Consider the following 23,203-nt stretch of genomic DNA (forward strand, 5'->3'; position numbering starts at 1 on the left):
GTCTGCTCCTGCTAACGATGACACGGCCCTGGCTGCTGCACTAAGCCATTGTCACCCAAGCTGCGAGCTTCAGTTAATCGCCATGGAAATGGTTTTCAGTGACATAAGCTGGTTGTGTTTTGAGCTTCATCCTTGAGGCCGCCACTCATTTTCTCAATTATTTTCCCTTCATCTATTCCTGTCGTCTCTTTATGAATCTTCGCTTTGCATCGGTTTCATCTGCTCTCTGTTAGGGAGACGTTATTTGTGTTCCTTATAGTATGTTTAAGGGATTCAGTGGCCACTGTGTGCATTTACCGTTCCAGGTCGCGGGTCGGGGATCTTTCCAGTGTATTCTTTCCACTTAGAACCAGAGTCCTGGTTCTCCATGTAAGGTCCTTGAAAGGCTTCTTGGACTTCAGACAGAGTGAACCGACACACTGCAGACGCCTTGACGTTTTTCCTAAAGACATCAACTCACACAATGAGAAAGACCAGAGCGCGAGCCGCGAACAATAACAGCAGTAAACCCAGGGTTTCCATAGTGACAGCAGTAGAAGTACAGTAGATCAGTGAGTCACCTCGATGAAATGATAGAAAAAGATAAATGGGATGAAAGCGTGGGGCAGGGAGGGAGGAGGAGACGAACGCTGAAAGAGATGGTATGAAGCTGATTAAAAGTTATATCTGTCTGGGAAGAATAAAAGAGAAGGAGGAGAGAGGTAAGTGGTTTTAGAGAAGTGTTGTCGGACCTGAGGTAAGAGAAAGGAGAGCCGGAGCCGGTGAGGAGCAGCATCCTAACCATGGACAGTATTACAAATAGATGTAGTGTCACTTGTTAAATTTTGAGTACAACTCTTCCTTAAACTACTGTTAAACTTCTGCAATCAGCTTCTTTTCACATCGCCTGGATAAAGAAATTCCTTCTGTCTTTCATCCTGTCCCTTCACGTCGTCTTTGATTGTCTCAGCGGATCGATTGCTGCCTTTCATCTCCATCTCACTCATTTGCATTTGCATCCTCAAAGACCCTGTCGATCGGCGATCTTGGCAACATACAAATTCGCACTCACCACTCCAGGCCGAAGATGCCGTAGAAGAACGTGTCCTGCGGCGTTTGGCCAGGCAGAGCGAACACACTGCGCAGTATGTTGAAGTGGAAATCATACTCGGGAAGAGAACAAGTCAACCGAGTCTTGAGGAAGGACGTCCACCGTTTCTGGAGAGTTAAATGTCCTCCGCGGTCTTCCTGTGGGATGACAGGTGAGGAGGAAGGAGAAACAGAGGGAGGAGGGAGAATGGGGGGGTGATGTGAGATAAAAGAAAAATAGACTGAACACGACTCAAGGTGGCACACGAGAGGATATGAAGCTCCTGATGAGCACAACAGATGGTAAGGGAAAGCAATAACGATATATTCAATAAGTTTATAGCTTCCCATAGGTAAGACTCACCACTGTAATTTACAGATTTGCGTGTATGTGTGTGTGTTTATCCTCAGCAGGTTGAAAGCACTCACAGTAGAGTGAGTTTCTAATTGGATGTGACAGCCACACGTACAGAGAGACATCTCAACACCCATTCACTATATAAAAAGCTTCACTCGAGGCTGCGGGTCTTATGGAAAATCCAAAAAATGGCACCATGTAGCTTTTTGATTTTAACCTTAAAATGTATTCAGCCTGGGGCAAATTGCTAGTGTCACACATGTAGCCACAAGGCACTGCTATTAGGATGAATACTTTGCCCTGCTTTCAAGGAGAGAACTTGCGAGCTGACTTAATTTAAAGGCGCCACAGGAGAAAACAAGGTTAGAACAGTACAGCTGGCTCTTGTCATTCTTGATACTTTACCAGGCAGCAGGAAATCTAAAACTTTATCGATACAGGCAGCAGACGATGCTAAATAGTCTGTGTCTTACCTGTAACCATCCATCCGTCTCACTCCGAGTTACACTGCCTCTGTAACCAATTCATCAGCTTCACAGTCTGCTCTTCTAATTACACTGGGGCCTTGTTCCAAATGCATTCTTTATCCAGCCCCTCATCTATTACAGCCCTCTCTTCTATCATAAGCTAAAGCTTCACTCAAGTTAGCCTGACGCAATCTTTCACTCCCACATGAAAAATATCTCATGCACCTCTTTCAATCTGCACTCACCTTACAAACCCGAGCAACTCGTGCCACCCGGCTGTGGCTGTAGGTTGGTGTCTGTTGCTGGCTTATTTCAGTGAAGAAGAAATAGATCTTGTCGTCATCACCGGTACTGCTGCCCACACTCTCCCTCACGAGGACCGAACCCACAAAGTCTGCCTCTGCAAGGGGGGATAAAAGGAGAGTCACTTATTGTAAATGTGACAAAAGTCTTTTAAACATTACACAACACTGAACACAGCTGTGTTCTCAATTCCACCACGACGCCAGGTTGTAGACTCTGCTACTCTAGTCTCTTCTGGAGGCCACCCTAATCCACTTGTTGCTATGGATCCCTTGGCTTCGGCTCCCCACTTCCCCTGTGTGTCCAACCAGGTAATAACTACCCATTGATTCCCCCAATTATTGAAAGGAATAAGCACCATAAGACACTGCCTTACATCTGCCCTGATCAATAAGACTCTATATAACAGCTGTAATCCTGTCCTGGTCTCTGACCTGTATCTGGGATTATCTTGGTCCTGTTTGGAGTTCACCTATGAACTCCAAACAATGTCAGAATAATCTAGTCAGGATATTGAACCAACATTGTTCTCATAGATATGCAGCACACGACAAGGAGACTGTATGAACTCTGTTATCACTACTGGAAATAGGTAGAGCATGCAGGGGGCGGGACACACAACACCCACACAAGATACCTGCCCTACCTTCTCACATGGGCACAAATCACAGCAAGTGAACAGCACATGGACTTTAACTATTATACATGCATAATCTGATAGGCAAATCAGGGGTAAACTGGAGTACGGTATTTTGTCCAAGACCACTGCAATGTTGAGCATATGTCACAAAGTATTTTAATAAGATTTTAATAAATTATCATAATGATTAATCCTGACAGGAACATGAAGGCCAACTTCATGATGATTGCTGAGATATTTGAGCCCGAACCAAAGTGTTCGATTTACAAGCTTGGACTACAAACCTCAATCAGTAGCAGTCTTAAAGTTAACCATTACATCACCGATCCACTGAAACTGAAGGAGTATGTGAGTCACCAAGGATATTCCAGCAGAGAAGGTCATGTGGAGGTTTAACATGACGTTAGCTGGCCGTTTGCTCAAACCCCTGTCCACTTGCACCATTCTGCCACCCAAACGCGCTAAAGGAGCTTTTATCGTGCCAGGAGATTAACTCACCATTCAGCCAGCGTGTGGGAGCATCTTCTGTCTTCAGCGTGGGAGACGGAGAGTTGCGGCGGATATCTGGAAAGCTCCTAAACTCATACTGGGAAGCTGTATATATCTGCTGGTCTGGAAGAGAAAAAAAACAAAACAGTTTACCATCTTATACAGCTGTTTATTGGTGCTTTAGGAGAGACTGGTGTATTTTAACTGGCTTACCTATAATGAGGGCAGTGTAACCTGTTGTGGGGCCGTAGGGGCATTTGTCTCTGCCTTCTTCGGGCTGAGATGAAATCACAAATCTCTCCACGTCCTGTACAGGAGCAAAGATTTGAATATGGAAACTCCATGCACAAAGGTATCTTTTAATCACAGAAAACTTACAAACAAAACACTGGAAAATAACAGAAAGCACACGCTTTCTTTTTTAGTAAAGGTCACATCTATAAAGCAAAAAATACAATTTCTAAATATGCTGTATTTGCACTGCTGTTAAAAAAAAGCATATATGTACATACTATGTATGCACAGAGGGGTCTGTAGGCATTAGTACCACACATGTAGAGATGAGTTGAGTTGAACCTCTGGAGAAGGCGGATGTGATTAAAACACTCGGTCTGAAAGAAGAAGATGGAAAAAAAACATATTGCAAAGAGCGAGCTAATATCAACACATAAAATAGACCCATATCCAAAAAAAACCAATAAAGGGCTGAGGGTGGAAGAACAAGTGCTGTAAATGCCTGCCTTATTGTCTTTTCCCTTGAGCAGGCACTGATGTTTTTGCTCCGGGGAGGCCTCCCAGTCAATCTATAACACACCAGATAACATACAGTAAGACAGAGATCACCAAAAACGGATGGCTTCATATCACCAACCTACATAAACCCCTTTGGACTGTGTCACAGATGTGACAGCAGATAAACTCTGATAACGTTACTTTTGCTTCGTCAGTGCACGCATTAAGAATGTTATCATCATCTGAATTTGTTGTGTTCTTAGACAGCTGCGAGTTTGTTTGTTTTTTAACAATGAAAGTAAATTCTTACAGCAAGACAGAGGAGCGGCGCGCACATGACTGCAGCCACTCCTTACAGCACAAACTTTTGCTGTATTAGGATAATTAGCAAACCAGTTTAATGCCAGGTTGTCACAAGCTAGAAAACAAAGGAGCATGGCAGCTAAAACATCAAAGAACTCCAAGGCACGCTTTCGCTTGGAGAAAATTTCAAGTGCCTTTATTCTCTTAGCATGGTCGTGTTTAACTTGAATTCTTTTAAAAACAACATACAAGCCCTCATCGAGGAGACTTTTTCACTGGTGTTCCACCAGTAGGAACTTTCCACTTGTGGTTTCACACCAATGGCAAAATTCCATCTGAGGTGAGACTGGAATATTCCACCAGGGCTGCACAAAGGCCACAGCATTCATCAATTTTATACACCAAAAACAACACATAATGGCATAGATCACAGACCATATAACTGCACCTCAAACAAGGTTTATAAAACAGCAGTAAAGGTGAGTCATTTAAGCCTGGGTATTTAGTACCCTGTACACTGTAAAATATGGATTTTCTTGTTCAGCTAATTACACTATATCTCTGAAGTTAACAATAAATTTTGGGGATTGGCTCATTTTTTAGAGCAGAAACCCTTCCCAATGCAACCTTTCCATTTATCCAGGTTTGATACCTGCAGTGAGAGCACACTATTTTATGACTCCCACACACAAGGCTCGGTTTGTGTTGCTTCCTAGCTGCAAAGAGGGAACCTTTCACATGTTGACAAGCATGCTAACTCTTACATTGTCAAAATAAATGAACCTTCCAAAGACATTTATGTTGCTATAATTTTATATAAGAATATAAATGAATGTATAAATTAATAAATAAACTGAACAGGACACTGCTGAAATTCAGCTTAAAAATTATGTTTTGCAAGGATGTAGGGGTTAGCACATTCGCCTCAGAAGCAAAATTCCCACGTTTCACAACTGGGAGGAAACACAAAGACAGGTTTACGCAGGGTGTCACAACCCCTGCTAGATAAATATGGTCCAAATATGCAGATCAAGGTGCTGATGGAAATGAAGTAGGAGTTGAAAATTGCAAGGAAAAGGGTTCAAGTTGAGTCTGTTTACTCAACAAGAATTTATGTGTTTTGTGAAGGTATAACACTCGCCGCTGAAGCTTGGATTTTACTGTTGACCTCACAGGAATATTAGTAACAAGTAGCTGAACAAGATGAGTCAAGTTTCCTGAACACTTTCAAAGTAAAGTCAACACCAGTTCAGAAAATCTATTAAATCACGTTGCCTTGACATTTTGACTTTTTTCAATTTTTTTCCCATAGTGTAACAGTCAGTCACCTCTTTGTGTGGAAAGAGCATTTCCAAGGGGATTGTAATGTAGATGAGTTACTATTAAGGAAGTCCAAGTAGTGTCTAGCCACGGGCAATTACTACTACCTGTGCATACTTGCATATTTGTGCTCTGCTAACCAACCCTGCAAATGTCCAACAGTGATGAATAAGGTTTTACATTTAATGAAATGACAGTAAATTCATTTTTTAGATGCACAAAAGTAACATGACATATGAAGAAGGGCTTTCAGTTCTTACTGAAGACAGTCAACACTAATTATCTTATTCTAGAGCACACAGTGCTGAAAGTCGCCACAAACTGAATGCAATATTTAAGAGTGCTGATTTTAACTCTAGTGGTCCTGGTGGGGTAATGCTAAGAATACTTTATTGAATACAGGTCTCGGAGTTATGTTCGAAATTTCAGAGGGCAGGAGATACGCTCGCTGCAGCTTCCCTGTCAGAAATACAAAAGAGACTATGATGAAAATTTGATGCTTTCTTTATGAACAACAGCCGCCGTACCTGTGTGAAAGCGTATGTGCTTCCTACTGCTTTTAAATATTTCAAGACTACTTAACATATGAACAAAATTGCATTATTTTGTGAAAGAATTCAAAGCAGCAAAGCAACGGGGTGCTCCATAGCTGAGCATGTAAAATGCTGTATAGTCATTTAACAAAGCTTTTTTCACAGATGAATTAACTTCAGTCTCTAATAGTGCAAAAAATGGGTTTTGCGGAACAAAAAATTACAAATTTGATGTTGATAATAAAAGGAAAATGTCTTCTTACAGTCACCAACCCTACAGTTATATTAGCCTATGATATTAATTAGCATCTGAATTTGCTTCTTTGTCCAAAAAAGACCATTTGTTAGGGCTGTAATAGCAATTTATGTCTAACGAAAGATCCCAGAGTTGAGATAGATATTCACAATTTTGCATTTGGAACAGTTTTAAAGTCTGTGAGTGTAAAAAGCAGCGCAGAAATGAGCTATAGGTTATGCTAATTACTGCATGAATTAGGGAACTATTTCTGTGTCAACATACGCCAGTGGTGTCACCATAAATTCTGGATCTATTTAAAGTGAGACGATCCAGCAGCTGATTCTTCACCGTTTTCTCTTTAATGTATTAATTTATGCAGCAAGATAGTCCTGTGAGTTATTGTGTTAACAACTACACAACACACACACACACACACACACACACACACACATACAGAACTACAACGAGTGACAGAGGAATGCTTTTTGCCTCAGACTGAAATATTGTTGCCTCAAAAGGTTCCTGCGATGTTGAATGCAAATGAGGCTGTGGCAGAGGTAAGGATGTGGCAGCTGAGGCACACAACATGCAGCAAGATGGAAAACAAACAAACAAACTCACAGTGAGAGCAGAGCCGGCTGAGATGTCAGAGGCATTGAGAGCGAATACGGCCCCACGGGCCCCGACGTACAGACGCTCACTGTCAGCCTCCAGCAACATGGTGCTGTAGTTGACTGCAGACGACTGGAAATGCCTGCAGCCTTGGAGACCTAGGAGAGTAGAGGAGAGAGGACATTAATGATTGTGGCTATCTGTAACTCCTTGTTACGACTGTTGTCGTAATTTTATCTAATATGCAAATCCCTACTTTTTAAAAAAACACTACTTTTTTTTTTTTTTTTTTTATGTATAACGGCTCCTAATGACCTTAAAAACTCTTTAGAGACATTAATTTGTCAAACATACTCTTTATTATATGAACAGCAGTTTGGCACAAAGAATAATTTGCCATCCATTGGAGGACTGGTAGGTTTAACCACCTTTTTTTCTGGGTGATATCAACCATAACTGTGTATGTATGCCTACATATTACCACCTGGGTACATCTCAGCATGAACACCGTCCGTCTCTATGGGAACAACTGTAGGTACACTTTTCAGAGAAAAAGGCATCTTCTGTGCACAGTTATACATCCTGAAATTCCGAGCAATGGGCAAAATTGTCTGCTGAAGTATTTTCAGAACCAATTACTGTAATTTGTATGTCAAAATCAAGCAATTTCGAGTGCCATTTGGATGTTTAGGTGATAAATTGAAGCAAAAATAATGAATGAATCCACACTGTCCCTGAAAGCCTTTAGAAAGTCGCGGCCATCACAGCGGGACATATTAAAAGCTGTAGAGTGATAGCGTTTTCAATCAAACCTGACTGTTTGAGGTAAAAGGTGAAACAGAATTTCATCTTCTTTGATGGATTTCTTTGCTGTGGGATTTTTCGAACACTGGGGCAAAGTGGTAAGAAGACCTTGTTCTTTGATTTTTGAGAGAGTTCTTTGAAAAACGTTGATTTTTTTTTTAAGTGAGGTAGAGAAAACTGTTAAATTTCAATCTGCTGGTGTCGTGGCTGAAAAAACTTCATTGCAATCAGAATCGGCTTTATTAGCCAAGAATGTGCACAAATACAAGGAATTGAGCTACATGTTTTTCTTTGCCTTCTTCACAGACAGTACCAACATGTACAGCATAGTCCAGAGTGCAAAGATGTTGGAATAAATTATGAAATAATTGAAGGATGGATAACTTGTTGCTATAGATACAGTATATAGATTTAAACTTGACAGTATATTGGTATATACAACCAAACAGGACATGCATCAGGCTTTGGTTCTGTAGCAGGTATGGTGAATGTTTAAGCAGAGACAATACGTGAGTGATCGAATGATCTAATGATCGAGTGATGGCCTGTGGAAAGAAATGGTTTTGTGGTATACATCTTAGAGCTAGTGATCGCTAGCTCTATATCTAATCGGGAAGTTTTATGCCAAGCTGTGACTAAGAAAACCCAGAAACTATAGCGCACACAAACAGAATGACACTTTAAATATCCGTGAATAGAAAACTAATTTTAAGAAAATGCATCAAATACTTTCACTCTAATACCATGAATACCTCATAAGTCTTGTGGCAAACCAGTGGATCAACAGACTATACAATCCTATCACGAGGTCTGCTAAAAAAAAAATCTGATGGTTCCAGTATTATCAATGTAAGAATTCGCAGGTTTTCTTGCACTTGTTGAATACTAAATGTTATCTTTACTCTGAGGTATAAAAGGGTTTAACCGTAACATCCTTCTGTAGACTTCTGTGGTTTGAGGTTTCTTTGTTTATGTAAATTCCCCCCATCCACTTCTCCAGGCTATGCATCTGTCTGACGGGACAAGATACTAAGAGGGTTCACTCAAAAATACTTAATATAGTTGCTCAAAGCAGTCGTGAGATGCTGGAAAGCTACGGAAGATCTAAACAAATAATCAGCAAGGCTGCAAACTTTTGCTGCAAACTGCCGAGCACTCTCAGGTTGCCATGCTGCTCGAGCATCACAATGTGAACCCATAAACACACATGGAAATAGACTTACAGGCCACTTTAATAGGTATACCTGTTCAATAGCTTGTTAATGCAAATATCTAGTTAGCCAATCATACGGCAACAGCTCGATGCATTTGGGCGCGTAAACATGTCTAAGACAACCTGGTGACTTTGAACATGGCATTGTTTTTGGTGCCAGCAGACAGAAACTGCTGCTCTCCTGGGATTTTCTTACACAACCATCTCCACGGTTTACAGAAAATGGTCAGAAAAAGAAAATATTCGGTGAGCTGCAGTTCTGTGTGAAAATGCCTTAATGATCCCAGAGGTCAGAGGAGAATGGCCAGACTGCTTCCAGCTGAAGGCAACATGAACTCAAATAAACACTCATTACAACAGAGGTATGCAGAAACACATCACTGGGCACACAACATAACAAATCTATAAGCAGATGGACTACAGCAGCTGAAGACAACACAGAGGACCTCTCCTCTCTGCAACAGGAAACTATAGCTACAATTCACACAAGCTCACCAACAGAAGATTGGAAAAATATTGCCAAGTCTGTGACATTCAAATCGCAGGGTCCAAATTTAAATATATAAACGGTACAAATGCCAGATTGATCTTGCCTTGTATCAACAATTCACATGACCACAGTGTACCCATCTTCTGATTGCTGCTTCCAGCAGGATAATATCCCATGTAACAAAGCTCAGATCATCTCAAACTGGCTTCTTTAAAATGTCAGTGAGTTCACTGTACTTAGTATATCTGTATACCTAATAAAGTGGCTGGTAAGTATATAATGACACTTCCCAAAGAAATCATTATTGTACAGTCTGTACTTTTCTACACACAAACAGATGAGCTGTAATAGTCACCGCATTACACTCAAATCATTTGTTAAACACTTTCCGTCCTCAGGTTGAGCCCTGAGCGGCACAGTTGTCCCAGATTTTATTTTAGTGTCATTAAAAGCATGAAGTCGAAAATTAGTCTTTCCTAAAGCAAAACAGATTTTTCTTGTCTATTTTTCAGTCGTTGATGTTTTCTGCTTAATTTTAAGCATGAATGTTAGACAAATTATGATTACACGTGGTCAAAATTTTCATAAACTAACACAGACTTGGTTCATGAAATACTTGAGGTATTCTTTTAATTTATTTGTTTGTTTGTTTATAAATGGGATCTCTCTCCGAAGTATTTAAAGGACCAGTTACTTCGATCTGGATGAGTAGACGTTTCGCTCATGCTGCTGCAACAGTGCAGCTGATCAGTAATCTAACACCACTGTGAGTACCCGTGCACATGCCTACACTTCTTGGACACAAAGAGTCCAAGTACATGACAACCATTGTGATGCACCTTTTTTATTTAACATCTAATTAAGATATCTGACATGCCGGTGCAGGTTTTACAATCAGCACAATAACTAAGCCATATAAATGTAAAAGTGAGCCACTTTTTATGACTGCTATTGACTACAAGAGACAAATTTTAAATTGTCAGACTTCCTGGATCCTCAGCCTATTCACTTTCGCCTGAAGATTGCATGGTTATCTCAAAGTAAGCCGTCATTAAGATTCCTATCAGCTGCTGCGAAACACAATCCACTCTGCTCACTTCAGCAGCAGCAACAGTCAGATGCCATCCCAAGGTGCTCCTAGGTGATCAGGTGCCTGCTTTTCTCTCTTACTGTCAGCAGAAGGAGAAAGGTTATCATCTGTACGGTCTTTTCAGAGTAACAACCTTTCCTATGTGATACGAGTACCTCATTGTGAGTAAATACAATGAGTTACAGGAGACAGTGCCTATATTTCAAGAGTGTAATCCAGGCATTAGGGCACACAATGAACTGTGTGTGTAAGCTTGTGCGACAGGCATGCCAGGTAACTGGAAACAGAGCAGCAGAGGGAGGGTTTATCTGGGATTTATTACAACGAAATAACATCCCGAGTCACAGGTTAGCCTTAGCTTACAGGATCAGGTGAGAAAAGGCACATTTGAGTTAGTCTACAGGGAAAGAAAAGGTGTGAGCTCAGATACTGTTATTTACTCAGCAAACACTTGGAGGGATCTCAGCTGATTGTACAGCACGCTGTGCTCAGGGACGCCAGCATACTCTATGAACATCAAGGCGCTGGACTGTGACGTGGCGACGGCCTTGCATACAAACTCACACTCGAGTCTCAGGCGCGTTTATGGCTGAGAGAATTCAAATAAAATGTGTGTAAGATTCCTAAACATGAGCGTCCAAAAGGAGGCAAATTCCCGAAATACCTGACAGGTTAACTCAGTGGGTGTAATAAAAATGTATTTACATGTACTGCCAATTTTCAGTGTTTTTCGCAACATGGCCCTTCGCTATGGTGCCAGCTTTTAATCTTTCAGCTGCTCCAAACTTTCTGAGTGCCGAAAGACATCAAATTAATTATCTCTAAACACACCTGAATGGTTTAACCTTGCTTAAGAGAAAAAAGGGAACGTTTAAGCCCAAGCATGAGTGACTGGGAGTGACTGTAGATGTATGTGTAACTTCTCTTGCCACCTTTGGTTTCTGTAGCTTTGACTTTAGGTTGCCAGGGAACACAGAGATTAAAAGGATTAGAGGCAAGTTTGCATATCGAAGGCTTCCCATCAGTAGGAGGGATGCGGAAGAAAAAAAAAAGGTGGAGGCAATATAAAGAAATGGAAAAAGAGGGCAGTGAACCAGAAAAAGTACAAACTAATGAAGAAAAATCGGGCAAAAGAGCTTAAGTGTAAAGGCAGAGCAAGGAGGGGAGGTGGGGGAGAGGATAGAAGTGCGAGGGGGTGAGCTGTGTGGGAGGACCTGTGGGCTGAGTGAGTGCTAACCGATGATTAAACTGATGATGAAAGTGAGATATATCTATCAAGAATCGTAAAAAGATAGGCATGGGATGAGTGTGAGCAGGTGATGTGTTGTGTGAAGTACAACTGCTTAGAAAAAGAGACAAGAAGAGGAGTGATACAGCTCTACGAGTATTTCTAGCAGAAGAAGGAAATGTGGGTGCCATTCAAAGTGGAAACGTGAGAAAATTCCTTTCACACGTCTGTGCGTCGACAAATAAAGTCCGGGATCAGACCGCACGGCACGCTTTGCCATACGTGAACTAAAGGAAAAAATGCTCTATACCATCGACTTGTGCAATACCACAACAGTTGTCATGGTTACGGTGCTTCTCAACTATCTACAGCGGTGTCGGGCGCCCTGGATGCTCCGCAGGGAGCCCTACGCACACCGTACACTCATCTGCTTCTGTCTCTGCAGCACCTCAGGCTACATGCCATCACTCATGAGGTAAGTAAATAATAATCACAGCCGGATAAAATAAATCCTCATGGTTAACAGAAGAAGCAGGTGTTAGGGGAAAGCGAGGGTATATTAAACTCTGTGTGCACACATTGAGGTATAGAGGAGCGAGTGGATAGAAACGGAAAAGCATTGCTTCAGGAGATAATGAGGGAAAGGTGCTATAAAAGAGAAGAAAGAAAACCAGACAGAGAAAGGGGCACAGAAAGAAAAAGGGACAAGTGAGGAGTTTTTTCTGTTAAAGTCTACTTTTAGAAAACAATCAGCAGCTTTCTAATAAAAAGATGACTGATGACTGCACGTAAAGAGCGAAATAAATACGGAGTTATGAGTCATCTTCAGCTATTTATCTACAGTTCAAAAGTTTGTGCAATGCTTGGAAATCCAAGGATTTCTGCAGCGATTAGTCATTAAAATGTGGTCTGATTTACATCTCAGTCAGTGGTACATTTTCACATCTTTACAACGGGTGATCACTCATAGTTCAGGATGAATAACAAAAGTGAACCCCTATGCCAAGGCAATATCACCCATTGGTTTAGGAATTCCTATTCAAAGCCTTGAGATGAGCATTCGAGCCATTTTTGTAAATCAGATAAGTGACAAGCTAGGGGTGAATCTGCCTATGTGGTAGCAACTTGTTACTTTAAATGGAAACACGTGTGTTCATGATGAGACAAAAATATATATATATTTTATATTATAATTCATTTATCATATCATTCCTGCCTGCACGACTCCTCTATCTAATGCACAGTACACAGAGCAATAGTTACACGCTTTTTCTTAAACTTTGTAATATATTGTATTATTTAATTTAGTTCAGTCTGTTACTGTTCTTATTGTCTTAGAGCAACTGTAAACATATCTTCCTTAGGGATTAATAAAGTATTTTGATTCTGTTCAAACTTTTTTTCAACCAGATAGTTAAAGCCCTTAAACCCCACCTTTACTATTAAGAGTGGATATTTTTTATATCCAGCCTATGCTGGGTTGTTGAAAACACTTTTCCTATTTATAAGGGCACACAAAGTTTGATTTCTGACTAACTCTGCACTTATTAAGAAAAACTGGTCAATTTAAACAACATTTTTTACAGGACACTTAAAGGAGCATTAGAGAGATTAGCAGTTTCTTAAAAGCTTACTTCTTCATCTCTAAAAACCGGTCCACAATAAGACAAACTGTCTATAAATGAAGAAACTCCAGGAGTGTTGCTACTCTCCACACCCTGCGAGTGGGCGTCCTGCAAAGAGTACACCAAGAACACAATGTGCAATTCTGAAAGAGGTAAAAAAAAAAAAAAAAAAGAAAAGAAAAGGGCAACAGGAAAACAGAAATCTTGACTTGCTACTATCTTTGTTTATGTGTCAATAATGCTGTGTGCAGGAACGCTTTAAAAAAAATGACATAAGATCCTTAAGGATTTCAAAAGACAACCGGCTTAAATGTTGTTTCGCAATATTTCTGAGATAGTGTTGAGGGAAAAAAAAAAGTCGCGCAAAAACCAGGAAGAAAGAAATGCACTGCACACCAGCACCAAAACCTCATCACTATGTCACAGTTTCGGGTTCCCTTGCCATTTCCGAAGTTGGACACTTTGCAATAATTTATGGGACAATGAATTCAAAACTAAATCAAGCGATTTCTTAGGCCTGAGTCTGGGTGATGCTACAAGGAGGTGACCCAAAATGTGTAAGTACAACAACAACAGAATGCTTGAAAACACAGAGAAGTCATGTTTTATAACGGCAAAGCCAGAGCCCTGACCTCAACCCCATTTAGACCTGAACAGGGCTGGTCAATTACGACATCCTAGAATTCTCCTCAAGTCTCAGCAGCTGGTTGAAACAGGCGCCACAGGTTACAAAGTTCGAAAGTTACATTTTCCAGCCTGTACTGTGCATGATTATTGAATTTGTAAAAAAAAAATTAAAAATGCAATGTTCATACGACATTTAATTAGTTCACTTAAATTATTGTGTCTGTAATTATGGATTGCAAACAGCTTCTAACAGTTCACTAATTAATGGTGGAGTAAACTTCGGTACTGATGATTTTAAAGCAAGATGCAACACGTGTTCATGTCTGTCCTTACCGCTGTTTAGCACAGTGACACGTGGCGTCACATCCAGGTCCAGGGGTGTCCTGAACAGGTAGCCGGTTGCCACGGCACACAAGCAGCCCTGCAACAGCAGCAGCTGCACCACAGAGGACACACCTCGCTGCATCTCCGCCGAGCACCTCACGGGACAAACACTCTCCGATCAGGATGTATATGTATATACAGGCATTCACACTGGCATATTCACCCTGTGACTCACAAACACCCCTGCACACAAATACACACACACAAAACAGCACACCAACGCTCTCGGAGGAAAGCGAGCAGCCTCTCGTTCGCCACGCTGAAGAAACCTGAAAAAAAAGAAAGAAAACACAAAGCCAACAGCGTCAGTAGTCTGTGATTAAAAATGTGACACCTTAAAAAAGTCAGAGAAGTTGAGAAGGAAGAAAAGCCGGTGAAGTTAAACAGCAGAATTCAAACACATTAAATGAGCTGATGTGGAAGAATTTCACAGGGATGACGACAGAGATATGAAAGAGATACAAAGTGGATTTGCTCAGTAAAATATTGGAGGCTTTCGCAGATCAATGCTGCCCTCCGAGACCGGTCTGGCTTTACATGTTGCAAAGAGTGCGGTGTGTGTGTGAGCAGCAGCTGTCGGATACAAACATAGGGCTGAAAATATCATTAACCAAACAACGACTGTCAAACAAGAGCTACGTGCCGATATAACGAGCAAACACTTGAAGATTAAACTGCGATGTGAAGCAATCCAGATCGATGAGGTGTGAAGCCAGCTCAAAACAGCAGACATACCTGACGGGAGCCAAATGCATGAGTGGAAAGATTGTGAAATATGATCATTTCAAAGATATGTGTGTGTTGTGATATGAATGCCAATGTTGTTCCGCCAGACCCTCTTACAGAGAGGGAAAGGAGTGACGGTGGGCAGAGGAGAAGGAGGTGGTGTGTATGTGTGTGTCTATACCATGCACCAGTGCACACACACAGGCACTGAGAAAACACTGACAGACACTCATTACCAGCATTATCCAATTTTATGGTAACACCATTCTTTCACTTACACCCTTTCTCGGCTTCTCATTTAAACACACACGAATAAAACCTTTTGAACTGCTTTCCCGGTTCCAAATGTAAACAGTCACACTCTTTAGCACTTTCTTTTCAAACAAAACATGCCTCCAGCGCTGCAAACAGGTGACTCTCCAGGGAGCCTATTTGTTCCTTACATTGTGAGCATAGGCATGCACAACACAAATCTATTTACACACACATACAAGGCTGCGGCAAGAAACGGGCAGAAAGGTGAAGCCATTAGCACGAGAAACCATGTGTGTGCTCTCACAGAAAGTCCCAGCAGTCCCTCAAGGCTGACACCATGACAACAGCTGGCTTCGGTGTTGCATAGCATTAAAGATGAACACAGCAGCATGCAGGTGCGGACAAAAGAGAAACTACACGAAATGCGAGGTTAACAGTAGGTAGGAACATGTACACGCACACAGACAGGTAATTAGACTTTAATGAACTGGCAGGCTAATGTACAAAGCCAGTTCATCCAATCAGTGCATTTCAAAGAAGGTTGCTTTAGCCTCTCTAGAGCTGCTGCTGCTGTCTCTACAAGCTGCTTTGCAACCCACCTCCACCCCAGCTCCCCCATTTTCATGTAATCATGTGAAAAAAAAAAGTTTGCACAGGTCCTTATGCCATCCTGTGAAAAATTACTGCTTTCATAGTTGTTAAGAGGGTAAGTAGCAGCCAGGTGCTGCAAATCAAATGCACTTGACTTGTTTATCATTAGCAAGTGTGACCACAAAAGCAGAAATTCTAGCAGTTTGTTGGCCTGAAGCATTCAGGTGGATGCGGACTTCCCAGCAAATTCCCCACTTGATCAGAACGTACAATGTTCAGAGAAACTGCAAAAAAAATTAAACCCCAAGAGCGACGTCTCAGACTCTGCAGGCCTCATTTATCATTTTAAGGTTAAGACAGTCCAATTATAAACAGACTGAACAAGTATGACTTGTTGGGAAGGGCTGCCAGAAGAAGGCCTCTTCTTTCTAAAATGAACATAGCAGCATGACTTAGGTTTTCAAAGGTGCATCTGAGCAAACCACAAGACGTCTGGAACAATGTCCAAACACAGCATAGCAGCATAAACACCTCATACCAGCTGTCAAGCACGGTGGTGGTGTGATGATGATTTGGGCTCGTTTTGCAGCTTTTTGGCACAGTCAACGAGTCAGAATTGAACTTCTGCACAGAGTCCTGTGATTCTATATAATAATCTTGCTGAGGCATTCCCAGAAAAGAGCAATACATCCAAATATAAATGACTATAACTGGAAATACTCTTTTTTTTTTACTAAATGGGGCCTGAGTGAACTTGTATATACCATACACAACATACATTGCAGTCATATAACACACATACACATAAAGAAAAGCAATTGTGTATAATAACACAGTAGAAAGTTTACAAAAGCGCAGACACTTTAAATAATGGGGAAACAGATAATACACAACTCTGCGCTTGTTTAACGCACTTCTGAGTCAGGATTGTTACTGAAACACAGTCTGTGTGCCAAAAAGCTTTGCAGCCACAAGTCTGACCATCATATAGAAGGTGCAGCAATAAATAAACATGAAAAATGTTCGGGAAAATGTTCTCATATGTCGGGGATATATTGCTCGCGCTTGTTTCTTTAATCATTCTAAATGCAGTACTTTGTCAGACCACTCATTTTTATTGTTGTCATTCAATTGAATGGCACTGTAATCACTTCCATAGATATGGACATCCAGTGGGAGCCCTCCTGGAAGCTCTCTGATAGTCCAGCAGACGTGTTATCATTCACTGTAATCTGTGATAAACATAAAAGAACCCTGATACTATAGGAGATTTCTAGCGATCATATGAAAAAGTGCACGTAGAATATAGTAAAGCAAACCTATTTTTCCCTAACCTAACCAAGAAGTTTTAGTGCCTCTCAGACTTGCACAATGATAAGTCAAAAAAAAAAAACTTAAGAAACTCAAGACTCCTGACTAAAAACCATGTGACTTATACAACTGAAACTCAGAATGACGAGCATTCAATGGTGCATAACATTCAAACATAAAACAAACTGTTATATCTGATTGACAAAAACTGCTTTTGTATTTTAAAGTCGGCTGCATTTAAAAAAGATTCCTAAAAAGATCACGTACTCCCTCAACGTAATAGAAAAGAAGAAACAAAGTCCTTTATGCTTCTTTATTTTGACAAAAAAAAAAATCTATGAAATCTTCAAAAGTGACAGATTTCAAAGTATTTCTGCTGAACTTGAGTGAATAACCAGCGGACAAGTACTACAAATGGAAAAATCTATATAAATAATATAAAACATGTTTTATTATTTCCTGGAGTTAATCCATTTGAGAAATACTACACTTCCACCAACCTTAAAGTTCTTATAGGGTTTCACAGCTCTATCTTGCTCCCTTACTGCCAATTTTACTTTGGCAAAAGCTAATTATTTCTGTTGCCTCCCCTCTGAGCATGTGCTACCCCTCATGGGACCTGTCAAACACTGAAGGTGCATCAACTTGGCTCCCACTTTTGTCTGAGCTCCTCCTAAAAGGTGGTGAAGGAGGTGCGCCGAGGGGATCGAAATAAGTCATTCATCTGACTCACGCACACAAAATCACTCAAATGGGCTGTCATGGTGCAAATCCTTTCAATCAGTCAGCCAGCCACAGCGGTCCTGATGTGGTCTAATAATCTTCAGAGGAGCAGGGGTTTGTTCACGCAGAAATGAAACCATAATGTGACAGTAAGATAAAGAAAATATGAAAGAGAGGAGAGAAAGCAGTCAGCAAGGAGGTAAAATACTGTCAGAAAGTCCAGCAGTGCAGAGAAAAATCCCATAATTGTCACATTCCCAATTCTCTGTCATCTAAAATCAATTATTCCTGACGTCCTCTGAGTACCTCGGACCCCATGAATGCAGGAGCTTTCAGCTGTTAATTGGCCACAGAGCACACCATCAAAACTTTGAGGAAACGCTGAAAGAATGAAATGAGAATGAAATGCTGAAAACGAAATGAGCCGAATCCAGGGGAAATCACAGAGGCTCTACTGCTCACGACCTTCCTAATCTGCCTTCCTCCTGATCTCGCTGACGGCTCTCTGTCCCATGACATCCATTCGCGGAAATGGATTTTATCAGCCAACTGAGGCGTCCATAAACCTGCTTGAAAAGAAAATACTGGAGCTCAGCGGCGACAGCTCCATCAACAGACAACACTGGTCCCACAGGACTCCAAACTCTGTTGTTGAGTTGGATGTGTGTGCGTGTGTGAGTGTAACAAATGGTAGAAAAGATTACAGTCAAAGCCACTGAGCTCTGCTTCAACTGGCAGTCAGACTGCTTTAAAACAGTCTCATTTCACAGAGTCACAAAAGGACGCCAGCTGAACTGAACTCCATTTGTTCAGAGGACTGTAGTATTTACTCTTTGTACAATCGGGGTACAGTGAGCCCCTTAAACCCACCTTTAACACACTGGAGTCATTCTGACAGAAGCAATGCTTTGTATTATTAAGATTTTGTTTGCCATCATCGATAATCCTGCAGCTTGTTTGTGGTATTTGTCAGAATCTTTCAACTCAGCAGCAGCCTTGCAATTAATTTTAATCTAGTATTTAGGGGGAAAATATCCAGATTTGCATCAGAAAGGTTCAACAATCTTTCTGCCGGCAACCTTTTCTATCGCTGAGCACTTAAATTTGAGGAGACACCCTAAAAAAAAAAAATAGGATGCATAGGCATGCAAGTAAAAAGGCAAAACAAGACCATAATTTTGTACTAAACACACAAAATCCTCGATGCAGAAAGAACCAGGAGGCTAATCTGTTAATTTTCATTAATAAAAGGTGGCGACTTCATTCTGGGCTTCCTGTTTTCACACAGCTTTATCAAGTTTGTCCCTTTGGACTGAGCTAAATCTCAATAACAGCAAAATATTGAGTTAGGCCGCTGCTGAAGGCATTACAGAAAACATGGTTAGAAAGGACTAAAAATCAACATTTTAATAATGCAGGAGCAAAAAACAAACAACAACAAAAAAATGGCTCACCAATCCTTTGAGTAAAACAAGAAGGGACCATCGAGGACACTATCTGCATAACAATAACACCTTTCTTTGCACATGTCTTCCAACTGTTTTCTTCCTCTTACCTCTCAAGTCATGATCTTTTTTTCTTTCTTTTTTTTTAAATAGACAGGTAGATAAGCGGGTCCAGCGGGTCCACACAGGTTTAACTGCAGGCCTAATGATGATTAGATCACTATGGCTGGATAGGAGATGGCCACCTTTAACAGATCAATCAACCTCTTCCAGCACCTTAAACACGATCACGGTGTGTTCAAACTGCTCTGATCACAGCTGCTCAGCTGGCTTTTTTCATATGCAAAACAGATTTCGCACTTATCCACTAAGTTATAACGCAGTATGCTCTCAATTAAGACTCAATTTTAACACAGAAATGAACCGAAATTATTTATTTTTAGTGTAAATGAGAAAAAGAAAGAAGAAAAATAGACAGGTAAGTATTCTTAAACATGTAGGAAATATAATGTAGGAAATCTGTATAACAATAACTGAAAGGAGTAATTTGTTTAAAGAGAATCACGCTGTAGACATTTAACACTCTTACTATAGCACCGCCGTTGACACTAAAGAGATATAAAGGTATTATCACGGGAGCCTAAATCATATATTTAATAGGTATCTCGTATCCCTGCAGAGATCAGGTAGTGTTTCGGCTCTCTTACCTGTATTCGTGCGCAGAAAAAGATATGTATGTTTCCTCGAGCTTCAGATAATCCAAGTGGACTTTACACTCCTGCCTGTGCACTCTCACAAACACCCGCTGAAAGACACGCAGCACTGACAGAGGCGCAGACTCGCAGCTCGTCCACTCAGCTGCCGTCACAGGTGGCCCGCCCTCCCGCGACGCTTACTTATTTTTTATTTTTATTTTTTATTTACTCTGAATCAAGAGACTTCTTTGTCTTTTTATCACCGGCTATACTGCTGTTATACTGCTTCACTGTCCCATCAAACACCTCCACTTGGAGTTGCTGTACAGAGGTAAAGTGGAGGGGGAAAAGGTGGGCAACAAAAAGCAACCGAGTTCATTTAAAGTTGTGCCGTGGCTCCACACTGACACCTAGCGTACATGGAGAAAATTACACAGAGCTGAACTGACAAGTTTTACAAGTTTTACTTTTATAAGTGGACTTTTATGTTTGTGGGTCTGCTTTTATCATCATATACACAGATGCCTTTAGTTTTCTTTCACTGTTTACAAATGCCACCAAACTGTCAGGGCCTGCAGATTTAAAAAAAGAAAAAGAAAAAAAACCTGTGTGGTTAAATCTGGCACTTTTACAAGTGTTGGTGTTAATTGATGTGCACAGTAAATAAAATTAATATAAAAATAAAGTTATTTTGTTAGATATTTGTATTTTTTGGTATTTTCTGACAAAGAGAAAAAGATTATGTTAAGCTAGCATTTATTTAGCATTTAATGCTGTTTGTAAATTTAATCAGTATAGCTTTTTGAGATAACATTGTTCTCATGACTGGGAAAACAATATCCTGATAATGTCTGAGGGAAAACCAACTCAACAATATCTATTAATCTCTATTTTGAATACATCATATGAGAAAATAGAGATTACATCTCACCTTATGAGTACATTTTGTCATGCTTACAAGTGTGAAAGATAAAGTTTCTTCAGTAGTTCATCTCTCAGATGTAGACACACACTCACACACATACACACACATGCACACAGCCTGTCGACCTTCAGTTTGTTCATGAGAGACTGCAGCAGTCCTGCTCCCTGCAGCACATTTTCTCCTATTTTCCCGACTGTCTGGTGAAAAACAAACCACTCTCTGTAATACAAAATGATGCAGTTCAGCTTTACACAGACTCTACCACTGTCTGTTACATTAGTCTTATAATTATAATCCTGGTTATAATTCGGTAAGGTCACAAATTACTAAGGTTGTCCTTAGTTTCAATACTAATGCAAAACAAAAATAATAAAAAATAAACAAATACAAGAAAAAAAAACTACAATAACATAACATAAAAGTTCATTAAAAAATAATATTTTACTGATAAAAAATAAAAAATAAAAGCTTTAAGAGTTACCTACAAAAAAAAATGTAAATGTTCTGACGAGACTTTTATTCATATCTTGAGACGCAGATAGTTGAATAAGCCATCGGCTTATTGAATCACCAGGAGATTGCAGGTGTGCCTCAACCAGGCAGGATGGGTCTTGGGTGGGGGCCCACACCCAAGTTGTGGTCCAAAGCCCACAAGAAGAAGGGAAAAGATCTGGTTATCTCTGAGGTGATGCAGGTGGGAGAGGATTCATACAAAATCAAGGCTGTTGGCCAGCATCAAGGGAGATGGACAGCCTGGGAAGTGATACTCAACAGAACGGCCATGTGGGCCTTTCTGTTGAGGCTGCCGGTATAGATAGCAGCACATCCGGGTTCTGCATAACCTGGCCAAAATACTGGAGGTACAAGGCTGGAGGGAAATAGCACCAGTGCAGTAACATCCCAGAGGCAGATCCGTTTCATCAGGAAGGAGGATCAGGCCCACGCCAGCTCACAGTAGACACGGTCCCTAGTGTTCCTGGGAGGTGAAAGCTGATCTTGGGAGTGGATCTCAACCGTGCTCTCAGGTTCCCAGAGAAAATCGCCTCTGCACCTTCTCTGACCAAGACTGTCATCACTTATCCTTCCTTTAAATGGAGCTTTTCACATTCCTAGTAAAAGTTGGTTGCAGAAGTTATACCTCCAGGGCCAGCTGCAGGGCGTAGAAAGGAGACATCTCAACTGCTGCTCCACCACTCTGAGATGTTTCAGGGTTAAAGAAGCGAAACATCAGCAGGTAGTTCGAACTGTGCTCTAATAATGACTGCAGAACTAGGAGGAATACTGACCCTAATTGAATCCCATCAACTTTTAGTGAGGAGGACAGTCCTGGTTAGGTACAAGAAACGCAGTGCTGCATACATTAACATATAATCTAAGAAGAAAGATGCAAAACCACTGATTAGTTCAACTGAACAGTGATTAGGTTAACATAACTGATTACCTCATTCAAGAACCAAATGAAATAAATTTAAAAAAAAACAGAAGAAGGAAGGGTGGATCCATGCTGTATCAGTGCCAAAGTGTGACCATCTGAATGTTTCAGCAGAAACTGAGAATCATCAGACCAGGCAACGTTTTTCCAATCAGGAGAGCGGAAAAATGTTCAAAGGAGTGGCACCCTGTGTGGTCTTCTGCTGCTCTAGCCCAAGCCCCCTTTTGCATACCTTGGTTGTAAGGAGTGGTTGTTTCAGTCACTTGCCTTCCTATCACCTTGAAGCAGTATGGCCTTTCTCTGACATCTGACATCAACAAGGCATTTTCACCCAGAGAACTGCTGCTGTGGATATTTTCTCTTTTTCAGACCACTCTGTAAAACCCTAAAGATGGTTGAGTGGGAAAATCCCAGCAGATCAGCCCATCTGGCACCATCAAGTGCGCCACATATAAAAGTGATATAAAAAACTTTTCTTCCTCATTCTTCCTATACCGGCAAAATATACATGTCAAAATATATTTGATTACTGCTGTTTAGATGCATTCGATGATTATTTGCATTAATGAGTAGTTG

The 23,203-nt window shown here is 40.8% G+C and overlaps 2 protein-coding genes across 2 annotated transcripts in view; both read right to left on the minus strand.

Moving 5' to 3' along the window:
- LOC116316597 (semaphorin-4G-like) overlaps positions 1-20,582 on the minus strand; it is a 29,757-nt gene extending 9,175 nt beyond the window's left edge. The window contains exons 1-10 of the mRNA XM_039621880.1: positions 20,283-20,582; positions 14,474-14,793; positions 7,073-7,221; positions 4,066-4,128; positions 3,838-3,936; positions 3,539-3,632; positions 3,335-3,448; positions 2,139-2,293; positions 1,052-1,227; positions 298-442 (exon numbers count right to left, since the gene is read on the minus strand). Of these exons, the coding sequence (XP_039477814.1) occupies positions 298-442; positions 1,052-1,227; positions 2,139-2,293; positions 3,335-3,448; positions 3,539-3,632; positions 3,838-3,936; positions 4,066-4,128; positions 7,073-7,221; positions 14,474-14,606 (1,128 nt within the window). The 5' untranslated portion in view covers positions 14,607-14,793; positions 20,283-20,582. The remainder of the gene's footprint in view (positions 1-297; positions 443-1,051; positions 1,228-2,138; positions 2,294-3,334; positions 3,449-3,538; positions 3,633-3,837; positions 3,937-4,065; positions 4,129-7,072; positions 7,222-14,473; positions 14,794-20,282) is intronic.
- tp53bp2a (tumor protein p53 binding protein, 2a) overlaps positions 15,410-23,203 on the minus strand; it is a 39,146-nt gene continuing 31,352 nt past the window's right edge. Inside the window, exon 21 of the transcript XR_005615376.1 lies at positions 15,410-15,425. The gene's annotated coding sequence lies outside the window, so the exon portion shown is untranslated. The remainder of the gene's footprint in view (positions 15,426-23,203) is intronic.

Source organism: Oreochromis aureus, linkage group 13, assembly GCF_013358895.1.
Source record: "Oreochromis aureus strain Israel breed Guangdong linkage group 13, ZZ_aureus, whole genome shotgun sequence".
In the NCBI taxonomy this organism is placed as follows: domain Eukaryota; kingdom Metazoa; phylum Chordata; class Actinopteri; order Cichliformes; family Cichlidae; genus Oreochromis; species Oreochromis aureus.